This window comes from Macrobrachium rosenbergii, chromosome 55, assembly GCF_040412425.1.
Source record: "Macrobrachium rosenbergii isolate ZJJX-2024 chromosome 55, ASM4041242v1, whole genome shotgun sequence".
In the NCBI taxonomy this organism is placed as follows: Eukaryota; Metazoa; Arthropoda; class Malacostraca; order Decapoda; family Palaemonidae; genus Macrobrachium; species Macrobrachium rosenbergii.
This window is the reverse complement of record NC_089795.1, coordinates 15,839,237-15,866,440: the sequence shown is the minus strand read 5'-3', so window position 1 is coordinate 15,866,440 and position 27,204 is coordinate 15,839,237. Positions and strand designations below refer to the sequence as shown.

The 27,204-nt window shown below is 36.5% G+C and overlaps 1 protein-coding gene across 1 annotated transcript; it reads right to left on the bottom strand.

Moving 5' to 3' along the window:
* Positions 1-12,168: 12,168 nt before the first annotated feature.
* On the bottom strand, positions 12,169-26,503 carry LOC136835151 (esterase-6-like). Its single transcript, XM_067098354.1, has 10 exons — positions 26,083-26,503; positions 25,661-25,801; positions 25,272-25,434; positions 16,500-16,712; positions 16,139-16,329; positions 15,078-15,243; positions 14,273-14,454; positions 13,967-14,138; positions 13,351-13,546; positions 12,169-13,205 (listed from the first exon to the last, which is right to left on the bottom strand). The coding sequence occupies exons 1-10, from the start codon at positions 26,281-26,283 to the stop codon at positions 12,992-12,994; spliced, it is 1,839 nt and encodes a 612-aa protein (XP_066954455.1). The 5' UTR covers positions 26,284-26,503; the 3' UTR covers positions 12,169-12,991.
* Positions 26,504-27,204: the final 701 nt, after the last annotated feature.

The following is a 27,204-nucleotide window of genomic DNA, read 5'->3' as shown; positions in this document are numbered from 1 at the left end:
GAGGTACGTATCTTCTTAATTGCAGCATTGCCTCCTGTTACTCACTTGACTTGTTTTGATTCTTGATTCCCTGCTACACCGTCAAAGACTCTCTGCATGGCCTCACATCAACAACCAAGGCCCATATATAACATCCAGCTTAAGTTACTCGGCGAGTACCATTAATCTTGTTTTCACTGGTGTAGCAGCCACTAAATGGGGACCTCTTTACGCTTTTTGAATACAAACGTATTTTCACTGGCTCTTGTGGACAACAGGAGAGTTGAAAGACCTGGACCAGCTTGGATGAGAACTACGAGAAGGGAAACTAGAGATTAGTGTGAAATACAACACAGGATAGACATGAGTAGGCAGAATTTCCCAGAGGCCCTTAGCATCACTGTTGCTCAAAGCATTCTCAGCATTACAGTCAAACATTTAACCTGATCTTCATTTCGTTTCCATGCATTTCTCGATTTACCCTTTGTATTTATGATGAGTATAACTGTCTTACTGAGTCTTAGATAATAGCTTACCTAAGAAAGGAATGTTTGCTGCAGTAGGTATTGCATGTTATTTACCCCTCACCTTCATATTAAAAAACAAACGATCAAATCAAATTGATTTTTAGTCCAAATTACGATAAATTATTATATTACTCAAAGTAACAGAGATAACAGACCCTAAGCTTATCTACTTTGAACATTTTCTCCCACGCTTTACCAAACCTGTTTAAGCATAAATTTAATGGTGACTAAATATTTAGATGCGTTACTTACATTTTTCTGCTGCTTATTTTTTTTTTATATTTTATTTCCTTTCTACTATAAAATTTTGCTGGTAATTGTTAGTTTTGCATTTTGAAGGTAACATTGTGTGTATTTTGTTATGATTCTGATTTTTATATATACTCTTTTTGTTTCTTTGCATCGAGTTTTCATGCGTATAAATATGGACATATGCATGTACAGATGTAAAATATGCTATGGTAAACATAATCCCGGAAAAAGAAATTATAATTTCTACTCTGTAAGTAACCTAACGTGGCAATGCCAGGTAGGTTATTTAGTCTGGATCGTAGGCAGACATGACGAAGCATCGCTTTGGGATGCTCTTTTACACACACACACGCACACACACATATACTGTATATATATTTTTTCTATAAATATTGCTGGTCGACCTCTTTTCCTTGCCTCTTATTAGAATAGTAAATTATTTTTCTCTTAAAGAAAGGAACACAACGTAGATTTCTTGCATGAGAAAGAGGAGAGCGGGAAGAAGCAGGAGTTGTTTTCAAACCAAGCTCGCCAACTGACCGAAGGGTGGGAATTTTAAACTCATAAGCCTCATAGAGGGGGTATGGTTTTGCTAGGCCAGAGCTTAGATATACTTTTCTTAAAACCCACTTTTCTTTTACCTATGTACTGGTGAGTCTCTCAGCTCAGCTAACATAGCAAACAGACATGTTCACTGCTTTCTCTAAGCACTCTTTGTTTCTCCTCCTTTGTCTCCATCACATGGGACGATTGTTACTCCTAGCGGACCAAGGAAGCTTAATGCAACTGATCATCGCATTATTTAACCCAGTGGTAAGTCGGTTTGTGATAACTACTCCCAGTTCCTTTCACTTCAACTGAATATCCCATTTTTCTTGTTCAAATTTTCATCTTATAAAAAGTCCCTAACTAAGAACCCCTAGTGAAGCATATTCCCTTTATGAGGTCAAATATTAATTGTATTCATTGTTGTCTAGTGAAATAACATACCTTACCCTTCATGGTGTTAAAAGTACTATTCCTGATATAAGATTCATCCCTTGCGATTAATTAATTACTAGTGAGAGCTTCTTTAGTGCAAGATTGTTATCTGGATACTTATTTTCCAGACGTGTGTAGCCTATATACCTTGAGCCTGGAAATTCCCTCTTGCTTGGAGAAGAATCTGCTCACCAGTGCCAAGAAGCCACAGTTCAACGTTCACTGAATTCGGCTGCTTTATAAAAGCGATTGAAGAGGCTTATTAAATCTGTTGCGATCTTTTCATTTAGCACTGAGGTATCTGTCCTGATTAGGATTACTATTTTGAGCTGCTGTTACCTCCTGTAAATAATCCATTTCCTTTTATTTTACTTTTGTAGAAACTAGTTTTCAGTAAGTTTACTTAATTAATCCACGTGGTTGTATAATAAACATATTTTGTAATACTAGTTTTCAGCTGGCGTCCTTATCCATTTGATTACCTGTCCTTTAGAGCTTTATTTGGCTTTAACCGGCAGAGATACGTCGGTCTTAGGTAGAGCAAGGTAATATAACTCCAAATATTAGACTGTTAATGTAAATAACCGACTGACCCATAATTATATATATATATATATATATATATATATATATATATATATATATATATATATATATATATATATATATATATATATATATATATATATATATATATATATATATATATATATACATGTATATATATATATATATATATATATATATATATATATATATATATATATATATATATATATATATCTGTAATGGAAACATTAGTTAAGATTATACGTAAACAGACAAAAGAGACAGAGAACGATGTCTGATAACCATAGCCTGGCGCCAAATCTTAATGATGTCTTCTTTCCCGCGAGTGCGATGAATGCGAATTCAGCATTTGTAGCGATCCATTAGTGCGGGAAAAAGGTCTTAAACGAAAGGGCGCTCGTTACTCCTGAAAAACACACCAGGAGAGGCCCAGTCGTCGCTTCAGTGTCGGGAATCCATATGTGTTTTGAGTAATTAATCGAACGATAAACTAAGAATCAATCCGCACATGAAGTTTGGCGAAACAGACTATAGAAGGTGAAAACACGGGAAAATGATAATAATTTGGCAACGGTTATGACAAGAGGACAGACCGCATATCAGGAGAGGGGATGAACGGGCAGAGCAGGGCACCGAGGGCAAGAGTGCGGAGATTTTGCGAAGTGATTCTAATGACTCTGTGAAAAATCCTAAGGCCTATTTGTGGACTTGGTGAAATTACTGTGTGCTCCTCTTAAGATAAAGACTAAGTGAAAATCCTAAGGCCAGTTTTTGAACTTAGTGAGATTACTGTGTTCCCATCTTAGGATAATGACTCAGTTACAGCTACCCAAGAATAAGGTGGAAATATTACAAATTTTAAGACACTAATAAATGTAGAAAAGGAAAAACACGACTGTAATTCAAACACCTGAGAAACTTATATTGTCACATTAAGAAAGCTTTGTTTCTACTTACGGTGAAAACCCAACAGTGCAAAAAATATAACTTTCAAAATAGAAGATCAGCTTCACACACATATATATACATGTATATAATATATATATATATATATATATATATATATATATATATATATATATATATATATATATATATATATATATGTAAATATATGTGTGTATGTATGTATAAAGAACATTAAGAGAAAAAGTAAGGAACAAAAACAATATATCTTTTGTTCCTTACTGTTTCACCAAATGTTTTTTATACTTTGCGTGTTTTAACGATGCAGTAAATAAAAAAAAATTAAAGTGACCATATAGGTAAAGAAATGAGATGCCCACATTTGTATTAAAAATAGTAACTGGGTTTCATTTACTTGCAGTCTTCCTGTTTCGCAACTGCACCAACATTTGACAAAGCCCTGTCGATGTGGAATGAAACTGATGTTGGTCATTGGGGGATCGTAACCGACACAAATAAAGAAATGTTCATGAATAAGGAGACTTTTAGGAAATAGCATACAGGACTGAAAATTACACGTATTACCTTCATGAAAAGATTTTAAATCCTATCAAGTATTTCCTAAATGTCGCTTCATTCATAAACATTTCTTGTTTATGTCGGTTACGGATGAAAACGAGCTAACAACCTTCGTACACTCACTCCCTACATATTTACCCAGGGATGAATTATTTGTGTGGAAAACCTTCACAGCATCATAGCTCCTCCTACACCAACATAGAGGTTCAGCAGTGATTCTCTGTATACATTCACCTCGAAGAGGGACGTAGATGTTGTCGATTGGGCGCCAAGCTTTATTTTTGGCCCGAGACTTTTGGGCGCCAGACAGTTTCATCCCTAGGATGTGATGATAAACAAAATATTTATTGCGCTATTTCTTTCCTCTACTATTTGTTTTTGAGGATATCATAAACAAAAGTTCACCAGTCTATGAAAAGCCATAAGGATATTAAAAAAATAGGGTACCTTTATATATGCAATTTTAAGAATATAAAAGATAGATTTCCTTTACATATAAAAAATGACAAACGTTAAAATATAAAGCAACTTGTTTAGCTCTTCATTTGTTGATAATGAGCAATGGTCCTTAGGTACTCTATAACCTTCATGTTTTCAAAATTATGAACAGTTTCAAGAATGCGTCTGTCGGCATCTCTATGTTTCTTTAATTTTTGTGGTGGTTCATTGCCTGCTAATAAACGTTCATAGTGTGTATCACTCCCTTTCTGTATTTTACGCAGCACATCAATTAATTTCCAAATGGTGGGACACTGCACGCTAAGCTCACACTGTAATCGACAGTGAGCTGCTTCGTAGTGATTGCTGGTGCGGTCTTCTCCGCCTAATGTTCTTTGATATAGATTCCAAGCCTCGAGGAGAAACAGAGGATCTCGTCTTCCCTCTCCTCTCCTGTTTTGACGACCAACATATGTGTCTTCAAACCAGTTCAGTAATCCTTGAAGTTCTAGTGGTAATTCGGCTGCTAGCGAATCGAGATATTCGTCAATTTTTGTCAAAGGTACGAAGGCGAGGGCTATAATCATTTTGGCTTTTAATGCAAAATCTGGATCGGTGTTATATTGACTAGTCAGCCCCGAGCTAGCCAGGTATTTATGCATAGTTTGAGCCAAATGAAAGAAAAATCCTTTTATTATAGCACCCGGAAATGATTCCTTCACAGCACTGTGCACTGATTGTTCAAAATCGCAAACAACAGAAGCGGGTTTCAAACTGGGCTCTTTATCTTTCATTAATCCAAACATTCTCACGTATGTGGCAGTCTGCTTATTGGGAAGAAGAGCATACGCAATCGGGTGAACCCTGTCATGCTTTGTAGCCGAGATGACATAACTCTGAGAAAATAAGCTTGGAGCAATATTAAATGTGCCATCCACAATCCACGTATCCGAAGTCACTAAATGCTGGAACCAGCTCTCTCTTCCGAAAATGAAAATTCGATCGGGTCCGGGTCCACTGTCGCACAACAGAAAGTTTTCTTCCACTCCCGCGTGAGGGACGTATATTTTATAGCATTCCGGCAGAACCAGTTGTGGCAAATCTGTTGGACTGGTCGGATAGGTGTTAACTGAATTGCGTTTTCTGCCTATTGTTTTTCTCAAAGCAGACATGTCAGGAATGACAGCTAGGCTCGCCTGAGACATGTTTGCCAAAAATTCACTGACAAGTACAGTTGGTGAATCCAAACTTGTTGTTGCTCTCCTTTTTATATTAGTTTTAAAAAGTGCAACTTCCAGCTGTGCGGCTGAAGCTTCGTGTGAGTGGTTGTTCAGCTCCCCGACCACCTCTCCAGCTTTCGTGTGAAGTCTGGCTTTGCACCGACTTTTTTGCTCACAACGCCAAAATTTCAGCTCGCTATCAGCTTTGCTTGCCTTGTCAAAAATGTAGAGAAATCCGTTGTGCACAAGTTTTTCTTTACCACGTTTCGTTAATATGTCTTCAGCCATCGTATGCACAAACGAAGGGCTTGAGTTTAACGAGAAACAAAGTGAACAAATGGATGGAACACTTGCGATAGTACACGCGCAAACCTCACAACTCGAACTAAAGAGAGTTCAAACTCCAACTGCTGGCATCTGTAACCTGTGGGGTGGGGAATGTTTTGGCGCAGCCGTTTTGGCGCTGCGCATTTTGGCACGGCTGTTTGGGCGCCAAGGCCACAGTGGCGCCTGCCAAATTGGCGACGGATGTTTCCGCAAAGGGAAATTTTGATCAATAAAGGACAGGAAGCCAGTACGTACGTTGAAAGTTGAGGGGCAAGACCCTGATAGTTGTCATGATTACAAGACGTTCACGTGTTCTATGATGTTGAAAATAACTAATTTAATTTACAGTTTCGTCTGTATATATTTAAGTCCGTGTGATTTTCTGTCGGGAGAGTTCATTTTATATGTATGAAGCGCAAACATTTGCTTTCTCGCAGATGATTGCCAAACAAGCTTCGACCTCATATCAAATATAATTATATTTCCTTGCCTGGAACCATGCACACTCGTGTAGGTATTTGTGTGCATTAATAAGAGCGAGTCAATAATATAAATGTGGGTATAAGAACACGCGTGTGAGTGTGTGCTTCACATATCGTCTGTGTAAATAAAGTCATCCCAGAATCAAGGGATGGAAAATATTTGCGAACTTGCGTGCAAAAAGACACCTGAAGAACATGAATATCGTAAGTTTTAGTTTTAGTCATATACCAAAAATTTTATAACTTTGAGTAGAATTACACATTCCTCTGATCCCCTGTTCTTTTTGGTTTAGCCTAAATGCCCGATCACTAATTACTTTCATCGTAATTCAGGTCTAGAATTTAAATAAAATCTGTGATTGAGAGGACTTTTCTAACTTAGACACCATCTCATAACTTTAAAATGTGAATTTCTAGCTTCTTTGGCAAGAAGCTCAAAATTCTAAAGAGAGGTTCTTGACCGGACCGATGAATCCAGTACAAAAATATAAAGCAACAGAATAAATACTGAATTTGCGCACCCTGTCCTGTACATGAATATTTCTTTAGTCACCCTATTATAAACTAGTTAGTTTATGAATACGTGTAAAGTGTGCATTTTTGCCATCGTTTCAGTTACTAGTTTCATCATCCATCCGACAACACGTTCACAAATTAATGGAGAGACAGACAGCCAGGCAAACACACGATCAGAGAAACCGGAGAGGGCTGGCGTCTTGTTTTCTAAGTACTGAAGCCTCTATCTAACTGTGTGTGTGCGTTCATTCACCATTATAATCACCATATGTTCATTACTGATGAATATTGACATGTACATGCCTTTGTGAATTATATAATGCATTACCGAATAGGGCGTTGCAACATTTTGAACAGGAACGATCATGGCTGCTAGGGATGGCCTTGTTTTATAGGTAGTAGTAAATAAAAGTTTCAACCAAATAGAGAATATATACATATATTTAAAATGAAAGGGCCAAAACAAATAGTTCAAGGTACAGCACCATTCAACTTCTGCATAATTTACCGAACCATCTTCAAGTTTCCCCTATGTTTGTTTCATAATGCATTGTTGAATGGGAGTTGCCACCAATAACAATATGTTTTGGGCTCGTGTTCCATCCATTCAGTATGCTAATAGCATGTGAGGCATAATACTTGGATAATCGCTGTCTGCCTAAGGAATGCTCATTTTTCGGCACTGTTCATGAAGGGAATGCATCACACGTATAACTAAGAAAAATATGAGTGATTATATGTTTGGTAAATAGCCGAAGTGTAGTCAGCGTTCATGCGTTATTCCCAGAATGCTCGACGCCTAGGGAAAGGCGCTCCTTACTTCATCAAGCTTTTTCAGCGAATGACGAGTGAGTCTGGTGGCTCCAGATTAAGATGGCGTGTTTCAGCACAAACCCTCGCCCTAAGTATGGTAGGGTATGAAAAGGAATAGGGGTGGTGTGCACCTAAAAGTGCCTAACCGGGGTTTTCGTTGCTAGTTGCAGACTGTAAAGTAAGATCACTTAAATGTGAATCACAGCCCACACTCCTGGTAGGCAATCCGACATCCAGGTCTGCTTGAAGCAAATTCTCTCCGTGTTTCTGTAATATTAAAGATTCTGACTTGATTTTCCTCGTTTAGTGCCGAAATTGGCTCGTAGCTGTCACTATGGTTACTTTAATGCTCACGTGGAATAGTGAAGTTTGGGTTTTCTTGACTGTTAATTTTATATGCCTCTATTTTCCCCCCTCTATCTTATTCCTGAGAGCGGGGAGGGCCAGGATTTAGTTGGCAGAGTATGAGGTTGGTTTATGGTTGTTTCACACCGGATGCGATGCTAAGCGCGCTACGCTATGCTACGGAGCCATGCCAGCTATACTCGCCATGCGTGTGTTCACACCGAAAGCTATGAATGTCTGCGAACAAATCATGCAAGTATCTAAGTATCTATTGTTAATCTGTTCATCTTTACTGCTATATTTAAAGTTAATTTATATATTAATCTATGAAATCATTTATATTCTTTGGACATTTGTTTCTCCCTTTTGAAAGTGCTCCTGTTTATTAATAATAATAATAATAATAATAATAATAATAATAATAATAATAATAATAATAATAATAATAATAATAATAATAAAACTTGACATGCACTACTGGAAATAAAATTTCACTTCGAGTAAATTTGCTTAGGTATATTTTATACCCCCACGTTAATATAACACTTACAGTATATTTAGATTTAAACCATGAGGCGGGAACATCTGCTGTGAGACCCAAGTGTGCATGCACGAAGCGGACTACGTCCACAAAAATCGCGCGCCCGGCAATCTTGGAAGCTATGAACGCTATATCATAGACATCGGTAGCATAGCTTCGCACCCGTTGTGAACGGCCTCGCCTAAAACAATTCCAGCAATTAAAAGCCACGTGTCGCAGCATGGCTACCATAGCGTGGCGCGCATAGCATCGCATCCGGTGTGAAACGACCTTTACGCTTATGAAACAGAACCTCCATAAATGCTAGGCTGCGATTATCTGAATCGTGATGTAGAACTGAATAATATGAGCAATTTATTTTTTGGATGGTCTTTCTCCGTGTTCTTGAATAAAAAGGGAAAAGAGACGCTTGCTTACTTCAGGAACTGTGTTCTTAACGTAAGTGTGAGGGCATTTCTCCCAACAGGGCAGGAAAAGTGATAGGCCACAATGTGCTTCTTCAGGTTTTCCACGTTGGGTCTCGAATTATTTTTCGTTATCAGGTTTTGGGTCTTCTTGTTTTTGTAATATGTGGTCAGCTCTATTGTTATGTGTCCTCCATCAGACGATTTTACATTCCATTTTATGTTTTTCATCGTATGCCCTTCTTGTTTACAATTCTGATGCTTGGCATTAAGAGAAGAGCTTTATTTCTTCATGAAAGTTTTCTTCGCTGTCGGGTTGATCCTGTTCATTGCACCATTTACCCATGACTTTTTTTGTACTGGTGATCGATAGCAGAGTTACGGAAACAGTAGCTGGCATGTCCTATCACAAATCCACACACATGCGCATGTCCTGTGGTGAGTCAGAAACACAGTATATGTATATACATATATATATATATATATATATATATATATATATATATATATATAATATATATATATATATATATATATATATATATATATATATATATACTTATATATATATATATATATATATATATATATATATATATATATATATATATAAATATATATATATATATATATATATATATATATATATATATATATATATATATATATATATATATATATATATATATATATATATATATATATTAGAAATTAGGACATGGGAAAGTGTTTCACAGAAATAAGTTTCTGACTCACCACCTTTCTTGGGACCGAACCCCAGTCTTTCAGTGAGAGTCCAGGGCTATAAGTCAATTCAATAAAGGACACAAATTGGTCATAAAACAAGAGGGAGTTGGAACCCAATAAAGCTACAAAGTTAGGAATTTTATCGAGGTTTTTAACTCTTACATGCTTGCTTGCTTGCTCATGTAAATCCTTGACAGGCTCATTAAATCGACTAAATCCTAATAACAGCAAATTTTTACCCAACTCCCCTTGATCCTCAGCGCTCGAGTTGGGTAAAATTCAAACAAGAAATCTTAAGTATTGCATTTGCTTGAACTTATTCTCAAGCCTCGCAGGGCAAGCAAGAGTAGTCACCTGCCCTTGTGGAAAAAGACAATGTGGACGTTCTTGTTTTGTTTTGCCCCCAGCTTTTTTGGAGGTTCCAACTCCTTTTGCAAAAGACCTTCTCATTGGCACCTCTGGCCCCTGGGTCTCAATTTTGAACAAAAAAAAGTTGTATAACCACAACTTCCTTAAAATGTTATTTTCATAATAAAATAAAGTTTCATATATACTTACCAGGTAATTACATAGCTATAGTTTCAACTCGCGCGACAGCTTAAATCTTAAGCTACTCGGTATTTTGCTCTTTTTTTGCCTTTTTTAATAACAAAATTTGTTACTCTTTTTAAGACATAAAACGATATTTTTAATTGAATTAATGACAAAAGATAATGTTAGAAAGTTTTAGCAAATGCTTACACGGGGATCAGCTGATACTGCAGGTGAGCGTTTTGGCTCCAAAATTCTCAATCAGCCAATCTTGGTGACAAGGGTGGAAATCTTATGTTGCTCCAATAGAATTTTCAACCATCTTCCTGACCCAAATTCCACACCACCTTACACCATCGGAAAGAAGAAGGATAGAGCTTTCCAGGTGTACAATATTCTGGAAATCGCCAACTTGTGGCAAGTGTGGGTTTTAGCATTCCATGTATAAAGTGTGTGTGTGTGTGTGTGTTATGTGTTTGTATGTGAACGTATGTCACAATTCATTTACCGAATACATTTATCCTTATAACTATCACCAAATAATTGTTATTCGGTTGAGCAATATTTACACTACATATAATAGTAAATTTTTATTGGAGACATCTCTGTTTCCGCCCGACGGAAAACCTCTTGCCCTCCAACCATTTCCGATATAGCAAATTGATAATAAAATTTTGCATTGGGTCTTATTTATGGTAAATCTATTGTCTATGCACGATTTCTTATGTGTCCGGAGGGTTTGCTGATGTGTGGCGAGATTTGAATGCAAAAAATGTTGTCTGCGAGAGTATTTTTCACTCTGCCTCCCTTTTTTCTCCTTCCCTTTTTCGACCGTGGAGTTGACCCCGTTACTTTTCCTACTATCGCTCGCCAACGAATGGAAGCGAGATTATCTTAAGATGAAACATACAATAGGTCTCACATTAAAGGTAGGTGTTTCTAATTCAATTTCTTCTTTTTGATTTATCCCCAGTAAATGTAAGAGGATTTGCCGATTTCGTGAGAGTATCAAGTCAAACAAGAAAGGTAAGGGCAATTTAGCTTTCATTAACACGTGCATGGTATTACTACCTGCTGCTATGGGAAGGTTCTATATGATAAATAAAACCTAGGATGTTCACATTCACACAATTCTAAGAGGGAGAACATATATTTCATGAACAATTATGAGCTTGAGATTCAAAGCATTTTGCGCCTTATACATATGTGTTAATGAGAGAATTTGGGAATTTACTGCTTGCCTGAAGAACTTTAGGTTGGGATACGTCAGAGAAATCACCAGCCAGAATGTATTGTCCTTAATTGATGCAGATTGCTAGTTAGAAGCAATACAAAATGATTAAGAAATATTGGGGCTGCCATCTTCGGCTCTCAGCTTTCACATTAAAGTAGTCAGATCAAAGTCTTGACGTTTTCTATGTTTAACAATTCTGAAACCTACCGGAGAGTGCTCATCCACACAACTCGAGACCCGAACACTTCTATTGCTTTATAAGATAATGCTCATAATGCTCCTATACATACATACATACACACACACACACACACACACACACATATATATATATATATATATATATATATATATATATATATATATATATATATATATATATATATATATATATATATATATATAAACAAAGACAAAATCCACGAAGGAAGAGAAACAATGGAGTGCTGCAGGCCTTTCGACTTCTTGTCCTTTATTTAGCAGTCTGCTAAGTAAAGGACGACGAAAGGCCTTTGCAGAGAAGTAAGGACAAGAAGTCGAAAGGCCTTGCAGTACTCCATTGTTTCTCGTTCCTTCATGGATTTTGTCTTTATTTATATATTCATCACGTTCCATATTTTCGTGATTCAGTTATATACATACATACATACATACATACATACATACATATATATATATGTAGTATACATATATATATATATATATATATATATATATATATATATATATATATATATATATATATATATATATATATATATATATATACAGCTAAACTAAGTGACAGCAAATCCTAGTCTTCATTTTTGCTCCAGTCAAGTGATTTTATCATATTAATTTGATGATCGCCTGCAGGAAAATCTTGACAGTTTGTATCCCTCAGAGGAGAATGCCCTTATGCTAAAAAATATAAATATAAAAAAAGAAAACGGCGAACAAGGCAGGAAAGGGAAAACTTCAGACTATTAAGAATGAAATAAATAACTACATAGAATAAATACATAGAAAGAGAATAGCTACAGATATTAAATGATCTTGAATACACCCTTAATCAATGAAACTCAAACGCAAGACTGTTGGAGGCCATGACGCAGAGGCCAGGGCACAAGCAAGCGAAGCAGGAATCAGGAATTTGCTGGTTAGTTTTGAGTAAAGACATTGAGAGCGTATTTGAAGACTGGGAGGTTTTATAAGGCAGGGGACGATATATGGAACATGTGTAAGAACACTGTTATTAGCGGCTGGTTTTTGCCAAAAGAAAATACGTAAGTTCTGTGTGAGCTCGTAATCTGGGACAATGAATTTATATAAGCTACTTAGTTATAATAATTTGGCTTTGTTAATAAATACTATACTATATTTGCGTATATTAGAGAGAGAGAGAGAGAGAGAGAGAGAGAGAGAGAGAGAGAGAGAGAGAGAGAGAGAATCTGTCGGTTCTAGTTCACAGGTCGTAAAAGAAATAGGAACTAACATTATAAAAAAGCCAGATTAAAAGCTAAAGGTGCCTCAAAGCCTCCGACTACAATGCCTCAACTCAGTCACGACCCTTCAGAGCTTAGAAACCAAGTGGTAATCAGGTTTCCCTCCTCTTCAATCTTATAATTCATCTCTAATAACATTTTGATCGCGGTTTTCGAAGAGAGGAAGCCCTTCCCAGAACTGCATGTTTTCTTCCTTCAGAGGGACGTCCAAGCTCTCCATTTCTGGATCGATCCGAAGGTAGTAGAGGTAGCCGTTGACAAAAGGTTCCCACCAAGCTCCCCAAGGGGACAAGTCGTCTGGCCATCCGTTTAGCACCGGCGTTGGGTCACTGAAATTGCGTATTCAAGAAGATGATAACCCCATTTCTCTATAATCTCATGACTAAAATCATGACCGCAACCTCTTTTATTCTTATTCACTGAAAATAGTCAACGCCTGTTTCATATTGATAACATAATGCCCACGTTCCTTACCTTCCTTTCACAAAATTAGTCCACAACATCAGCATGTGTGTTGATACCTGAGAAGCCGAGTCTGCTTTAAAGTCTTGTTTATAAACAAAATCTAATTTACTGGACGGGAACAAGAAGAGCAGTTCGTCCAGAAAGCTAACGCCCCACCCGTGGGAATCCCGACTATTCTGGAACCTTGGGTTAGAGACGGAAGACCCTGTTTGTGCATGGGAAATATGAACCATTAGAATCCAGATAAAGTAAGGCAAATGGAAACACCGCCACCTACTGACACATTCATAACTGGTTTTTACATCTTACCGCATTCTACAGCACATCAGACGCAAGAAACTTCCACGTATGAAAAATTCAGTGATTAGCTTCAAAGCTGAATGAAACAAATATCTGATCAGCTTAATCAAAGGACCATTTTTTGCAGGTTTATCATTCCCATCCTGTATCAAAAATGCAGTTCCAGTAATTAGTGTTACATAGGGAACTTTAATTTTGGCCATTGCAAACTTCACTTAGAGCTGACTTCCATAAAAAAAACTAATCCAACAAAAATACTTTCGAAGCATTAACCAGACCATCTTCCCAATCGTGCGCAGCATGCTCGCAGATTCTGCTCTCTCACCTATCATGGACGCAACTGCTTCGTGCGGATTCTCCTGATGCAAAAGGTCCAAGAACGACTTTCGTCCACTGTAGACGAGTTCGTACCGATACGTCTGATAGCTCTTGAGATACATGGCATAATCTTTAGCAGCGTGATCCGTTGGGTACAAGAAGAAACGATCTGTCATCATCTGTAGAATAATAATAATAATAATAATAATAATAATAATAATAATAATAATAATAATAATAATAATAACATAAGGGAAAAGAAGAATTATGTAGAGTCATATTTCCATATGGTGGTTAAAATCTTGCCTTGTACCTCCACAAACGATTTTGAAGATTCGTATCCAAATTTCTTTTTCCCCATGTAATATTGTCGGATTTTCTTTGAGACTTCTACCGGGTCCTTGCAAGAAGTTTCATCAAGGTCCAGCAAAATAGGGCCATATTTATCCCACTGCGTATTAAGCTGTGACGTGAGAGCAGAGTCCTTCAAAATATCTGGGGACAGAGGATGATAAAAATAAGATGAATGCAAGGCTAACTGGTTGTAAAAATTGAGTCTTTGACTTTCCATAACATTTTGTCCATTGTCATCTCACGGGTTTGCAGAGGTGCTTTGTAAGGTCGCCATCAGCCACAGAAATCTTTCTTACGACTCTCTTCCTTTTCTGTTGGACTAAAAGAATCTTATGGTTGCTAGAGATTGATTCCTAGGGAATCTGATTCTCATCAGGAACAGCCAAACACGGGCTATAGTCAACATTTTTATTCCACTGGACGTTCCGGCTTTAACACACTAAGCCATTTTCGACCTCAAACAGAGGCAAAACACCAAAACATAAAAATTTTTATTTTAGTAAAATAAAAATCAAAGAAACGTCACACTCAAAAACAATTATTTTTTTATTTTATGTTTTGGTGTTTTGCCTCCTTTTTTTTTTTTTTAGGTCGAAGTTGGTTTAGTGTGTTTGAGCCGAAACGTCCCAATGGAATAAAAATGTTGAATATAGCGCTTGTTTGGCTGTTCCTGAATCTTATAGTTTGTTACGAACGGAATAAAAGAAAACTCCATTGATGCCTAGAGTGACAACTCATTTTGAATGTCAACATCGACAACTTACCTTGCACTCTGAAGGCGCCATCATCCTTGTTGGTGCCAACAAGCCAAGGAACTTGGAGGAATTCTCGGTGCTTGATGAGGTGGTGAGGTTCGTCCGGTATGACTGCGTTTGGTCCTTGCCATTTGTCCACAACTGGCGCGAAAGGCAGAGGCTCATCGTCCCAAAGCTAACAAAGAAGCATCAAGACGATTAGAAAGAAGAAGAGTTATGCTGGATGCATATGTAAGGTAAGGTGTGATTTCATTTTTAATTTTCTGTAGAAGAAAACTATTGTGACGGCTTTGTCTGTCCGTCCGCCCTCAGATCTTAAAAACTACTGAGGCTAGAGGGCTGCAAATTTTTATGTTGATCATCCATACTCCAATCATCAAACATACCAAATCGCAGCCCTCTAGCCTCAGTAGTTTTAATTTAAGGTCAAAGTTAGCCATAATCGTGCGTCTGGCAACAATATAGGACATGCCACCACCTGGCCGTGGTTAAAGTTTCATGGGCCGCGGCTCATACAGCATTATACCGAGACCACAGAAAGATAGATCTATTTTCGGTGGCCTTAATTATACGTCGTGCAGAAAACTCGATTGCACCGAAGAAACTTCGTCGCATTTTTTACCTGTTTTGCGTTCAGCTTTCAGAGCTGAGGAAAATGAATATATCAAGCAATGTGTCATTAACAGTAACGTATTAAAAAGGAATCTTAACAAAATTATGTTTCAGATATAAATTACAATAGGAAGTTCCACCGGTAACCGCTACTAATTCCCTGTCACAAGGCAGCTCGCGGTTGTCTATTTCGGAACGGCAAAGCCGCATCCTCTTCCCATGAACATGTCGCAAGTCCTCTTGATATTGGAAAGCGTCAAATATGTCTATTTTGTCAATTCTTGCATCCTCATATTCATGTGTAGGGCTTGCTTGCATCATGCTTAAGTAAAAGGTCATATCGACTGACACATCACTGCACTACAACCTTATACTTCTCTCTGCTAATTTCAGATCATGTTTGTTATTCGTATAATCATACAAAGGGGAAATCTTTTAGTCACAAGAAGGATACTTACATATAGAGAAGGCACAGCTTCCACAATCTTGTCAGGAGAGGTCATTCTGAGACAGGACATCAGCTCTTTCGACGTTGCTGTGGGACACCCAACTATTTTGCTCAGTTTCAAAGCCTGTACCTTAGCATCCTTGGAAATGGCATGTGGACTGTATGCTGTACCACTGTGAGAAATAGCTTTGTGCAACAGGGCTAACAAGGAATAAGAAAAGATGTTAATTGTAAAATGGCCGGCGATGCCTTATATATATGAAACATATTTATGTATTTTTCAAAGACCCTTATATCTAAGTATCTGTACACCAGTATGGCCAAACTGTTTCTTTATGTTAAAGGGACAGAAAGTATGAGGTTTTGCTCACCATGATCATCAGGATGGTAGGCAGCCCCTCTCGTCTTCGGGGACAGCATCAGGAGATTGGCGCTAATACCTCCAGCTCCGGATCCCATGACAGTTACGGAATCATTCATGCAGCCAAAATAACGACCGTTTTCGTGTATCCATTCCAGTGCCATGATTTGGTCCATCAGACCATAGTTTCCAGGACCTTCTGGATCTTCAGTTGACAGGAAACCTGGATGGAATTTCGGGAACATGGGATATACAAAACGTGTATTTCAAGGAAATTCGTGTAAAAATCAGTCAAAAAATCACATTTCAAAAGTCCAAAGAATTTCAATGTTATGAGGAGGATTTACGTAGAGGTTTTGTTTCGCTATCAAAAAAAATGTCTTTCATGATCGTACTTTGAAAAGTTAGTTAGTAGACAGTTGAATGAAAATTATTTTCCTACTATGGAGTCATAATCATCGCTGCAGATATTTCATCAAGGTCATTTTAAGGTCTTTGGCAACGATGGTGTGAAGTTGCTTGAAATCAAATTAAACTCAGAAGACGAGGCTTCTTGATGAATGCTATGACTCTGGAGTCATGCAAGAATCGAAACACGACGGAAATGAAAATATGACTCAACGTACACATTATTTTTGCTTTTTTGCTGAGTATATTAGTTTCTTCTCTGTTTATGTCACAGAACATTTGGTTTTTATCTGTTGTCATGAGCACCTGCAGACATTTTAGTTCTTTTGTTTGATTTTTGTACTCAGGGTTAAACAAGAAATTTGTTAAAAGTATTTTTATTTGAAACGGATGTTTTATTTTATCTTAATTCTCCTTAGACATTTTCCAATTTGATTTTTATACTCAGGATTAGACAGCTCATAACCAGGAAGATGACTCTTGCGAGAATTTGTTAAACTGGCAAGAAGAAAAAAATTTTCGGGTGCAGATCTTGAGGAGGCTCGAAGATGCCGGTCACTAAAGGGAACCAAGAAGTTCGTGGGTGGTCGCACCACCAAAGGCCCTTCTTATGAAATCATTCACCAACTGTGGAAGAAGGTAGTTTAATGTTCCATCTAACACTTTTCCTTATTACAAAGTAGCAGATCTGGAGCAAATTCAGGGTAATAAAATGAATTATTTGGAAACGGTTCACGCTCTTTCTTTCGGTAATTCCTTATTTACTTTTTTCATGTAATTCTAGGATTGCCATCAGATCTCAAAAGAACTAATGTCAAATATTCAATAAAACTTCTACACACCTTAACTTAGAAATCTCAAGCATAGAAGAGAAGTACGGTCTTATATCTAGAGGAAGGCTATCAATAAATAGCTCATAACCAGGAAGATGACTCTACGAGAAAGTAGAATACCCAATTTAAACACAAGGTAAAATGAAGAAGAAATAATTCTCGGGTGCAGATCTTCAGGAGGCTCGAAGATGCCGGTCACTCGCAAGGGAACCAAGAAGTTCGTGGGTGGTCGCAGAAGCAGAACAGTCATGTTATGCCACCAATATTTTCACATTTTTTATGTTTGTGATGTAACATTTATTTACGTAACATTTTAAATATTTCTTGGTAATTTAACATTGCATACTCCTTCTTTTTGAAATCAAAGCACCGGTGGCACTGACTAATAAAAAAATCTAATTGTAAATGTCTATGATAAGGATAAACCAGATGTTCTTTTAGTTTTGCTAAAGTGAATTAAGACCAGGAAACAGTTACTTTCTACTTTTGTTTTCTATAAATCTACAATTCCCGATTTGATTTTTTCAATAAATAAGATGGACACATTTCTAAGACACACACAATCATTAGTTGTACATATGATATACATTATATATATATATATATATATATATATATATATATATATATATATATATATATATATATATATATATATATATATATATATATGGTGGAACAGGGCAGCCTGGATACATGATAGAATTACAGACATTTTATTTCTAAGTCTGTTTAAGAGGCATAGCAGAGCTTCCCGGAATCATCAAGATTGATCATCTATAAGATTTACAAAAAGTGAAATGAAATGGCAGAAAATGATACAGTGGTTGATTATAAATAAAATGACTGTCTATAGATAGAAAGGAATAACCAGAACTAACACTTCAAAAGTGTCAGTTCAATAAAAGGCAGTTCACAAATAATAAAGAATATAAAAACCAAGTAGGTATATGATGTGGTCACTAAACTTAAAACTGTTATGAAAGCAAAAACGGAACACAAAAAGATTGAGACTAAAAACATCTATTAAATAAGTCTCATATTGACCAGATAAGTAAAAATGAAGTAAAAAATGCAACTGTATATATAGCCTACCCTACACAATGAAATACAAGCAGGACATGGAGGAACTTGTTGTTCGGGTCTGCAGTGAAAAGGAAGATGGTCAGGTTAAGAACGTTGCCTTAACAGAAGTGAAAGTTGTGGCGGCGATGGTTTCGAACTGCGCCATCTTTGAGTGTTGAGCGTGACTATTGTGAATACTGTAATGATTATGGGCGTTGTGTCTGGCCAAGAATTTGAAAATCCCTGTTTTTCAGTCGATGTGAACCTAAAATGGAGCTTAGTGCACCCTATGAAGAATCAGACATTACGTTTCAAGGGACAGTGGAAACTACTGTCATTGTCATGGGTGTGGAAATAGCCTGAAAACGCACTTTTAAGACTTTGGAACCAATTGAAAGGATAACAATGATTCATAAGTCTATAAAATCTTATTTCTTCTTGAAAGCTGTTCGTTTTGAATATAAGGACAGTTCTCTACGATTAAGTGTTTTATTAATCTTAAACGGAAGGGAGAACTACTGAACATAATTGAATCGAAGGCCTGTCAACGTAATCTACCTAAAAATCTCTGTGAAAAACTCACCCACACGTTCTAAAAAGAAAATGAGCCTATCAACCTCTGTCTCCAAGTAAATGGATGAAAGGAATTCATAAGATCTAAAGAAAACTGAATATGGAATTACTCCGCAGAAAATAAAAGTGTTATCTTCATACCGTCTATGAAATATGGGCTAACAAATACTTGGGAAATCATGATAAATATATTATATATATAAATGTATATATATATATATATATATATATATATATATATATATATATATATATATATATATATATATATATATATATATATATACTGTATATATGTACAACTGAATCACGAAAATATGAAACGTGATGAATACATAAACAAAGATATAATCCACGAAGGAAACAGAAACACTGGAGTGCTGCGAGGCCTGTCGACACTTACGTCCTTTACTTAGCAGACTGAATAAATATAAAAGTAAGTTTACAAAGAAAGCTCACATAAATGACAGGTGGGAATTATAAAGGAAAAGGAAACATATGTACCTGGAATCCAACACAATTGAAGAATTAGTAGAATTGCCAAAACAGGGTTAAATATTTAAGAGGTTTTACAAAGGATTAGGATCAACCGTTCAGAAGCAAGGACAGGACAATTAAAACCTCTTAAATATTTAACCCTGTTTTTTTTGACAGTTCTACTAATTCTTCAATTGTGTTGGATTCCAGGTACGTATGTTTCCTTTATAATCCCCATCTGTTATTTATATGAGCTTTCTTTGTAAACTTACTTTTATATTTCTTCAGTCTGCTAAGTATAGGACGTAAGTGTTGAAAGGCCTCGCAGCACTCCAGTGTTTCCATATATATATACATATATATATATGTACATACTGTAGACCAGAGTTCGAGTCTCCGGCCGGCTGATGAAGAGTTAGAGGAATTTATTTCTGGTGATAGAAATTAATTTCTCGCTATAATGTGGTTCGGATTCCACAATAAGCTGTAGGTCCCGTTGCTAAGTAACCAGTTGGTTCTTAGCCACGTAAAATAAGTCTAATCCTTTGGGCCAGCCCTAGAATAGCTGTTAATCAGCTCAGTGGTCTGGTAAAACTAAGGTATACTTAACTTGTATATATATATATATTTGAATGTAACTAAACTTGTAAACTTGTGCACTATAGAAATCTGAACCACTTGATCGATCTAGACAAAATTTTGCACACAACCCTCATTTGACCCAAGGAAGGTTTTCGCATAAGTTTCAAACCCGTACTCATACCATGAGATAATATTTTGGACTGGCATGAAACGTGGAGTGTCGGGAACGTAGGTTCCTACACTTTCCTGCTCGTTGGCCCAAGTAACGTGACTGGAATTGTGCCCATGCTTAGAAAAATTTCCCTGCATCTCCTTTGAATTCTTTTGTTGTGCAAAGTGTGTTTACGATCATTGAAAATGCTTTTCTTTCCTGTGATTAATAATATTGTCTAGAATTCATTGCTTTAAATAAACATGTTAATCAAAACCATATTATATCAGATCTCACAAGAATTAGCAATACGCTTTTCACAATAACGTAGTATATCAGCAACACGTGTGTGTGGTAGCAAATGCTTCATTTTGCTTCGATTGTCATCGTGAAAGATAATGTGTTGACAGGTCTTCATCTTGTTTTAAAAGCCATGCCAGTCATAATTAGCCAGCTACAGTCTGCTTTGATCGTGTTAAGATCTCATTAAAAGCTTTGTCCCACATGATTTTTTGGTAAAGACACGTGTGCCTTTTTGAGAAATACAAACGAGTTATTGCACCAAAGCAGATGGCAGTTGCATCATGTTTAAGACTGCATTGCTCTGATCGGGTCTCATGTTTCTTTTCTAGAGTGTTCCATGAAAGTTTTGCTCTTTGACCGGGGATAGGACTCTTTTCATTATAAGACTGGATACTGTGCTTGTTACATTAATTGTAATATCTCTCTCTCTCTCTCTCTCTCTCTCTCTCTCTCTCTCTCTCTCTCTCTCTCTCTCTCTCTCTCTCCCTCTCTTTCTTCAAAAGAGAGCAGTTATTAATGTAAAATATTTGTGTGGTCACTGATATTAATCTTAGCTTTTGAGATCTGATAACGGTAATAAAAAGTTGTATATATTAGTAACGGAACCTAACAAAAAAGTGTTTTGTGACTCTCAAGCAGCTGCATTTGGAGTGATTTTGTGAAAGTTTTAACAAACTTGTGTAAGGTAAAGTGAATTTTACTTATTATTACCATGGCATAATAAGGTATATTGAGGGATTTTTGCCTTAGTGAAATTGTTTTTGGTAAATCTTTTGTGTATTTTTGCATGTTCTTGTGTTTGCAATCTATATTTTTCACATTTTATATAGTGGTGATTTAACATTTATTTGCTTAGCATTTTAAGTATTTCTTAATAATTAACATTGCATACTTGATTTAATTTTCATTTACTTTTCAAATCTTAAATATTTCTGGATAGTTTAAATTTTCCTTGATTAATTTAGTTTCTTGATACATTAACCTTTGTAATTTAACTCAAGAATTAATTAAATTTTGTGTTGTTTTCAAGTAATAGTAAATTTTTTCAGGTTGTGAATTCTAATTATAAATTTTGAATTTAAAAATAAATTTTTGTATTAGAAATTTTAACAAGTGTTTCATTTATTAACCACCAGTGATAAGATTGTGTGCATATGGCAAAGCGATAAACATGTTCTGTTCTTTTAGTTTTGCTGAAGTGAATTAAGACTAGGGAAACAGCTAAAGTTGTTTGTTGGAGTGATACCCTTTTACTTTAGTATATTTCTTGTTTAAATGTTGATACCTCACAATTCTTCTGATAAACTTAGTCTGATTTTTCACATGATTAGTAAGTTTTTTAAGCAATCACTGATGCCTTTAGAGTACTCAGTCGTAAATTTATTGTTATGACAGTTCAGGCTGAAGTGAGGTAGATTTTTGAAATCTATGGTTAATAACCAGGTGAACACTTTGTAAAATAATATATATATATACTTGATATATATATATATATATATATATATATATATATATATATATATATATATATATATATATATATATATATATATATATATATATATATATATATATATATATATATATATATATATATATATATATATATATATAATCTACTGGTAACTTTCTATCGCATACTTATGTAACTAGAATAATCACAAAGCCCTCTTAAATTCTCAGTTTCTACATACTTTTTGGATGTGCATGTCACTACCAAGCCTAAGATCCAAATGGAAGAATATCACGTCACCAAACTGACCATAACGTGACCTCATTTTGATACACTGGATGTGGGTTAAAGTTCTGCTACGGACATCAGAATTTATTCAGGTTCTCTTCGATTTCAATCTTAGTCTTTATAGGGATGAGCATATCCAAAAAGTGTGAAGAAATTGATAATTTAGGAGGGCGTTGTGTTTATTATAATTATATATATATATATATATATATATATATATATATATATATATATATATATATATATATATATATATATCTGTATATATAAAAAATGGATGTATGTATATATGTGGATGTGCGTGTGTGTATGCTCCAGCATAAATCTGAAATGAATTGAGCACTTTAAGCCAAACTTGGTATACATATGACTTACTATCAGGAAAAGAATACTGTGGGGGTAAGACATCCCTAGAACCAAAGGGCAACAAAGGGGGTGGGAGTGGGAAGAACTTCCCTGAAGTGGGGCTGGTTCTGCCCATACACTTAGTAACTAAATAAACTCTACAGTTTTATCATACCTCATTTTGGTACAGCCTACATATGACTGGAAAAGAATACTGTCAGGGTAAGACATCACTGGCACCAAAGGGGGTGGGGTGGACGGGGATGACATGTAAAAATAAAAGAAAATGACAGATGTTAGAGTTAAATTCATAGTTTTCGAGGTTGCTGAGATGAATAATAACACTCCTGATGCCCTTTAAGTCCAAGTTCAGCCACGGTAGGAATGGGGGTGAGAAGGGGTGAAATATAAAATGTCAAAAATGACAGATATTAGTGTCACATCCATAGTTTTCAAGGTCGCTGAGATGAATAGTGACACTTCCAATGCCATTTAAGTTCAAGTTCTGCCCCGATAGGAATGAAGGTGAGAAGGGGTGAAATATAAAATGTCAAATTTGATGATATTTGTGTCTTATCCATAATTTTTGAGGTCACTGAGATGAATGGTGACACTCTCGATGCCATTTAAGTCCAAGTACAGCCCTGATAGGAATGGGGGGTGAGAAGGGGGTGAAATATAAAATGTCAAAAATGACAGACATTTGTGTCTAATCCATAGTTTTCGAGGTTGCTGAGATGAATAGTAACATTCCTGACACCCTTTAAGTCCAAGTTCAGCCCTGATAGTAATGGGGGTGAGAAGAAGTGAAATATAAAATGTCAAAAATGACAGATATTTGTGTCTGATCCATAGTTTCAAGGTCACTGAGATGAACAGTGGCACTCCCAATGCCCTTTAAGTCCTAGTTCAGCCCTGTTAGGAATGGGTGTGAGAAGGGGTGCAATATAAAATGTCAAAAATAACAGATATTAGTGTTTAAACCATAGTTTTTGAGGTCACTGAGATGAATAGTGACACTTCTGATGACCCTTAATTCCATGTTCACCCCCAAAGGAGGGGGTTTAAAATAAAATGTCAAAAATGACAGATATTAATGTCTAATCCAAAGTTTTTGAGGTCGCTGAGATGAATAGTGACACTCCCAACGCCCTTTCAGTCAAAGTTCAGCCCTGATAGGAATGGGGGGTGAGAAGGGGTAAAACATAAAATGTCAAAAATGTTAGGCAATGTAACTGAAACAACTATCTTAACAGGAAAGGGAGAATGTAAGAGAGAGAGAGAGAGAAAGGAAGTGAGAGAGGGGGTAGAGAGGTGTTAGGGAGGAGTAAGAGGGAAAGAGTGAGAGAGAAAGAGAGAGAGAGAGAGAGACATGAGAGAAAGAGTAGAGGGGGTGTTAAAAGAGAGAGAGAAGAGAGAGAGAGAGAGAGAGAGGAGAGAGAGAGGAGAGGGAGGAAGAGAGAGAGAGAGTAGAGGTGGTGTTAAGGAGGAGAAAGAAAGAGAGTTTATCGAGTTGTCATTCAGAGTTTTCCCGGAGAGTGCCAGGTTTGTCAGCTTAATATATATATATATATATATATATATATATATATATCACACTGTGATTTATAGTTTTCATGAAGCTACGAATGTCGTTTAATATCCAATTCCCGCATACCGATCCATTTATCACTTATAATTCCCATATATTAATTCCCCATCGATATATATTCCCAAAAGCGACATTTTGTAGCTTCATGACTGTATATATATATATATATATATATATATATATATATATATATATATATATATATATTAGGACCTCATTCAAAACCATGGTATCTATTAATAATTTGAATGAGGTCCTGTTAGTAATTCTACTAATGCACAGAACAATTGTGTATGTGATAAAGTTAATATATATATATATATATATATATATATATATATATATATATATATATATATATATATATATATATATATATATATATATATATATATATATATATATATATATACTGTCTCACCTCTTTTCCTCGTTTATCCCATTTTCAAAGGACAATGTTTATCTAAAGATAGATTTCGTTATACAATGAATTATTTGGCTAATGAGATTTTGGATTAACAAAGATAACCAACATTAGCGGGCAAAAACCAGCTTAGTGGACTACAAAATCACTATTTTTCGTGCTTTAAATGGAGTATACGTTAAATAACAGAGACATTCCATAACAAAATCTCATCACTCGAACGGATCCCTGAACCATTTTCGAGGCCTAAGGCATTCACTCAGATCGTAAAATCAGATTATAGTCTTACCGAAAGGTCCAAGTCTATGGTTGACTGTGATGACACAAACATCTGATTCCAGGAGGTAATCTGGCTGGAAGAGCCCATCGCCGCCACTGCCCGCCATCCAGGTTCCAGCGTGAAGAAAAGCAATGGTTGGCTGAGTGTTGTAGTAATCAGGAGGAGGCGGAACCTGAAGGGGTGGTAAAAATAAATGAGAATAGCTGGAATGCCCATGAAGGTAACTCAAGCAATCTGGTCCTTTGCTTGATCTCGTTCATGTATGGTTTTCACACAAGTCCAAAACATTCTGTTACCTGGTGGTGATCAGTTCTTGTTTGTTCTAGCAGGAGTTTTACGACAGCTACTACATTTGGAAACACGCAAACTTTTCCACATTTCTGTACTGTAATACTTACTCGATTAGTGAAGACATTTAGGTAAAGGCAGTCTTCTTTCCCAACAACACCACGCCCACGCAAGTTGTCCCAGTGGAGACAAGGAGGCGGCTCTTTGGTGGCGTTGAATATTTCCTTGTGCTCCCCATAAGGTAACGGATACTGTAATGGATGACATGAACAGAATTCGATATTGAAAAAGGATCCCAGCCACCATTATAGGCGATGAACAAATCAACATATTTATACGCACTGGGGAACTTTTCGGTCATATCTCCTCAAACGTATTTTGCAAGAAACTCATATCTAATCATAATATAATCACGTGCAAATGTACTGAGTCATTTAATCTAAGATGATGAAGGCACTCCATCCTGAGCATTAGTATCCTTAAACTAGAAATGAGACATTGCAGGCAGTGTGACGCATCACATTCAACGTACAGAGAACCTGAGGCCATCGACCGGAGGTTTGGCGAAGGGTATGCCCGTGAAGGTGTAGATAGTTCGGCCTTGCCTCTTGGATGTATGGGTACCGCCCAAGAAGGTTCCTGAGGGCGTTTCTACTCTCGGCTGATCACAAAGGGCCCTGCCACTCAACATCCCCAGCAGCGCCACCACCGCACACCGATGCTGCCACGTCATTCTGGGAGGGAAGGCACGATGCTGCGGGAAAATCCTCTGGAAGAAAATGTCACTTATAACACAGCTGTTGTTACGCTTTTTCGGATTTGTATTTCGTTCCCTTAATAGTCATCTCAAACCCTGGTGTTTACGATGCCGCTGTTACGACCCGAAACAGGAATAAGTATTTATTCCAGCTCAAATGACACCTGTCGAATGTTTCTGTTCTTCACCTCTGAAACTTTTCGTCTTTCATTATTCTTTTATTTGAAGCGCTCTTACACAGAGGAGTTCACCTTCGACACTTTAAATGCATTGCAGGAACATTCAAATCTATCCTGCCCGAGCGGCTCATTACGAGTATCATAATAATACGTTTATTCAACGATTTCCCTCAGTCACAGATAATCAATTTAAATCCATATCCACGTCACTTATTTATTTCAAAAAATCAAAGGCAATATATGCAGCAATAAACAACGGAAATAATTCTGTAAAGTGTGTAATTATCCATTGGTTACACGTGACCCTAATTAGTGGGTCTCAGGAATTTTAGGCATGAAATAAATCCTCATAACGACACACACACACACATATATATATGTGTGTGTGTGTGTATGAGTGTGTGTGTGTGTATTGTACATGCCTATGTGCCTGTGCCTTAGCTAAGAGTTTCCTATGGAAGACAATCCGTAATCAAAAATACTTAGTTTTATCACAGTTAACGTGAAAGAACAGTGTTGCTGCCCTGAAGAGTTGTTGCAGCAGAGAATAACAGCTGAAGTCTCAAAGGTTTCTGGTGCATCATAGGATATCTCGAGGGATAAAGGACCGAAACGTAGAGGTCATGAAGTCTTGGCACAAACTTGCTTTGAGTTCTTCTTGGATTTAACTTTCTGCAATACAGTGGGCATTGCTCACTTAGCTGTTTGTAACTGGTCT

Bases quoted from the DNA above. Each gene is read 5' to 3' on its own strand.
- LOC136835151 (XM_067098354.1), bottom strand. From the start codon at position 26,283: ATGACGTGGCAGCATCGGTGTGCGGTGGTGGCGCTGCTGGGGATGTTG. The intron at 14,455-15,077 runs GTAAGTTGTCGA...CTCTGTCCCCAG, and splicing joins TGGCGCCTTCAGAGTGCAAG to ATATTTTGAAGGACTCTGCT. The intron at 13,206-13,350 runs GTAAGGAACGTG...ACGCAATTTCAG, and splicing joins ACTAATTTTGTGAAAGGAAG to TGACCCAACGCCGGTGCTAA.